Here is a 3497-nt window from a genome sequence, read left to right as displayed (position 1 = left end):
TAAGGCGGGGGAGCCGGGGGGAGTGTATAAGTCAGCCCGGCGGGGCTGCGGGGCGGCCGGCGCCGACCGCGGGACTCATCACGCTGCTCCCCTCTTGCAGCGACCCCGACAACGTCGCGTTCTGCGTGCTGGCCGCGGACCAGGAAGACGAGGGGGACATCGCCCTGCAGATCCACTTCACTCTGATCCAAGCCTTCTGCTGTGAGAACGACATCGACATCGTGCGGGTGAACGACGTGGCCAAGCTGGCGGCCATCGTGGGGCCCAGCGAGGACTCCGGGGAGCCGCGGGATCTCCACTGCATCCTCATCACGGTGGGTGTCCCGCGGGCGGCAAGCGCTGTCTCCCCGGCGCTGCCGGCTCTACCCCACATGGCCAGAGCCTGTCGGGGGCGGCCCCTTCTCCGCTGCGGGTGGTCGAGTCCTCTGTTGGGCACAGATACAGCGCTTGGCACGCAGCGAAGTCAGCTGAGTAGTAGTAGTAGGAGGAGGAGGAGGCAGAACTTCTCGTAACTGTGGATTTCCTCTGCTGTCCACAACGGCAGCATCTCTGCTTCATGTCTTGTCTCTGTCAGGACAGAAACCGTCTGGAAGTGCCTCCAGTCCTAAGCTAATGCTTCTGTAAATGTTATGATGACCTCAGCTGGCGGGCAGCACTCACGGTGTGCAACTTTTTTCTTTCTTGCAGAACCCGAATGAAGAAGGCTGGAAGGACCCAGCTCTGGAGAAGCTGAACTTGTTTTGCGAAGAGAGCCGAAATGTCAATGACTGGGTGCCAACCATCACCCTGCCTGAGTGATGGTCACCCGGTGCACTGGGGAAGGCTGAAACCTTTGTTGCATTCTCAACGTGCTGTGCGTTCACCAAAATGTGCAACAAGCTGCTGATTCCATGGATTAGCCTGGTCAAGAGACTGGATTAAAGTCCCTCAGACTGGCATGCAGTGGGCTCTTACAGAGGAGAAAGAGGAAAACAGCTCATCTCACCAGTGAGCCTCAGTAGGCTGCAACCGTGGAGAGGCTGACATACCATGGAACTGAAAGAAGTATTGCAAGTTTGGCTGTGTGGAGCTGTTTCAGAAGGGAGAGGGAAAGTTGAGGGAAGTGGGCCAAAACTTTCCAGAAGGACTGGATAGAGTACTGTAACTAGGAACTGTTGGTGCTGTCTGCAAAACACAGGAGAAAGTATCAATATTTATGGAGTATTGGGGATTGGTTATTAAGACAAATGCAGATATTCCAAAGCAGACAGACTTCAACAGGCCTCTTGGGTCACTCTGCAGATCTGTTTTAATACTGCAATAACTTTTATTGAAATATTTGCTGCTATTGAAGCTTTCATAATAAATTTTTGACAATTAATTTCTGGGAGTGTCTTGCTTGCTGGGTGTGAGGAAGCATGTCACTGAAATACCACTGATGTTTTGCTTGTGTGCTGTAGTCAAAGGTCTGTTCCACAGTAATGGAGTTATTGCTCAAATACTTTCCTGGGCTGGCTGAATGAAGTGCTGTGCTGTCCAAGTTGATAATTCAACCTTTTACCCTCTTGCAACAGCTGCTTATCGAAACAGCTTGCAAGACTAAGGAGTTGCATGCCTAATGAGCTCACTTATTGTAATAGGAGGTCTTTGTAGTCTACTGGAGGAACACAATGCATGTTAGAAACATGGATTTTTGGAATACAGACCTCCAGTAAATTGCATCATTATTTCTTAAGTATGACTTCGATGCATTCAGGGCTGACGTGTTTCCACTTGACAGAAGCGGCTTAAACATGATGGGGGGGCTGCAAAACTCCTTAGATGTCAAACACATCTAACATTTGCTTTGATTAGAATGACATCATTAAATCTAAAACTAGCAAATGGTGAATAAACATCACATCTGCCACAAGCTGCTCTCTGATTGCCATATGCTGTAACAATAGAAGCTGTCAGTCCAGAAGCCAATTTTGCAAAACCTAATTGCATGACAACACCAAATTAAGTCCAAAGCAATTTAAGGATGGTGTGGTCTTTTTTTAGACATACTGTCATGAAAAGTTAATATGGGCAGGTTGATTTGGCCCTATGTTAAAAGGGAAAACATCACCCCATTTTTGTGCACAAACTATGCATGTGCTCTGGGACTTGACATTAAAATGGCACAGTAATAGTTCCCTCTCCACAGAGCAAGAAAGCTGAACTACTCACTTCCTTTATAGGCACTAAAACCACTCAGTTATCACAATTGCATTTCCTCTGGGCTGGCTTGCAGTGATTGACAGTAGCACTTGCTGAAAAGTGGTCATTTCCACTTGAGCAAGGAAGCTGCTTGCTCTCGGTTTCATTGTTCCTGATAAGGGAAGTTCAAATTCAGATCCAGCATTCCTGGAATATGCTTCCTTGTACAGGAGATATCTAGCAGTGCTTGGCCTTTGTTACTCTGTCATGAGAGGCTGTAGGATGGCAGCATAATCAGAGCTTAGACTGAAGTAAACACTGTGGGGGCCTCAGACCTCTGTAAGTATTCGTTTTTGCACTTAAGTTACAGGAGTTTCTGCACAGCCTGTTTTGCTACTTAACCTGCACTCAGCAACTGGTGTCTGTCTAGGACTTTGAGAAAAGTCACATGGAGAAGCAAGAGAGTAAACAGCTCTGGCAGCTGTGATAACAGAAACTGCCTTTAAGGCAGTTGCCTTGATACAGAGAATATATCAAGTGTGAGTGCTTTACTAGACATTTTTATATTTTTCTCTTAGCAAATGCAGGTTTCTTCATTTTACAGCCAAGAAACATATTTCTGCTCTTTGCTTGAGGCCTAATTGGTACTCCGAGCCAAGAACAGATTAAAGTGGACTGTCCTGAAATCAACTTTCATGTAAGTGTAAGCAGTACTTTACAGCCTTGAGTGGTTTAAACAAGCCTGAGAAGACTAAAGGAAGTTCTCACACATGTATACAATTACATAGATCATTAAAGTATAGCAGAGTGAGTGTAACTGGTCTGTTGACTGAGACAGTAGGCATAAATAGTGGTACCTGGTAGGAAGTTTAACTTTCCAGCTTTTATGGAAGGAGTATACTATGGAGAAAACAATTAAATTAGTGGGGCAACACCAAAATACCCTTGTGAAGATGTTTTCTCTAGTCTCAGAGAAGATGGGAGGATGACCTTCTCCTTCAGCCTTGTGAAACTGTAAGCTGTATCCCATGAGAGGTACACAATTTCTTATTTTATTGACCTGTATAATTCTTCTGAAATCCCTTCTAGATCAGTGCAAATACACTGTAATGCAAATTGTATGAAACTGAGATAGCCTGCAAGTGTTATTAATACAGCATTGCAACCAAAGGCAGCTCTGACATGCAAGTTATGTGCTGCTGCAAGTATCTGTAATGATCAACGCTACTTAATGTAGCAAAAATTCAGCAGCTGGTATCTGCATCTTTACATGCTCGGATATATAACTGCAAAGAGCAACTATACTACTACTATCTTTGTTAAAGATAGAGAGTAGG

The 3497-nt window shown here is 45.7% G+C and overlaps 1 protein-coding gene across 1 annotated transcript in view; it reads left to right on the top strand.

The window, feature by feature from the left end:
• Positions 1 to 1360, top strand: part of GADD45G (growth arrest and DNA damage inducible gamma) — a 3228-nt gene extending 1868 nt beyond the window's left edge. Inside the window, 3 exon segments of the mRNA XM_008640179.1 lie at positions 5 to 99; positions 101 to 314; positions 688 to 1360. Of these exon segments, the coding sequence (XP_008638401.1) occupies positions 5 to 99; positions 101 to 314; positions 688 to 798 (420 nt within the window). The 3' untranslated portion in view covers positions 799 to 1360.
• The last annotated feature ends 2137 nt before the right edge of the window (positions 1361 to 3497 follow it).

This window comes from Corvus brachyrhynchos, unplaced genomic scaffold, assembly GCF_000691975.1.
Source record: "Corvus brachyrhynchos isolate BGI_N302 unplaced genomic scaffold, ASM69197v1 scaffold408, whole genome shotgun sequence".
NCBI lineage: Eukaryota > Metazoa > Chordata > Aves > Passeriformes > Corvidae > Corvus > Corvus brachyrhynchos.
This window is presented reverse-complemented; position numbering and strand designations above follow the sequence as displayed.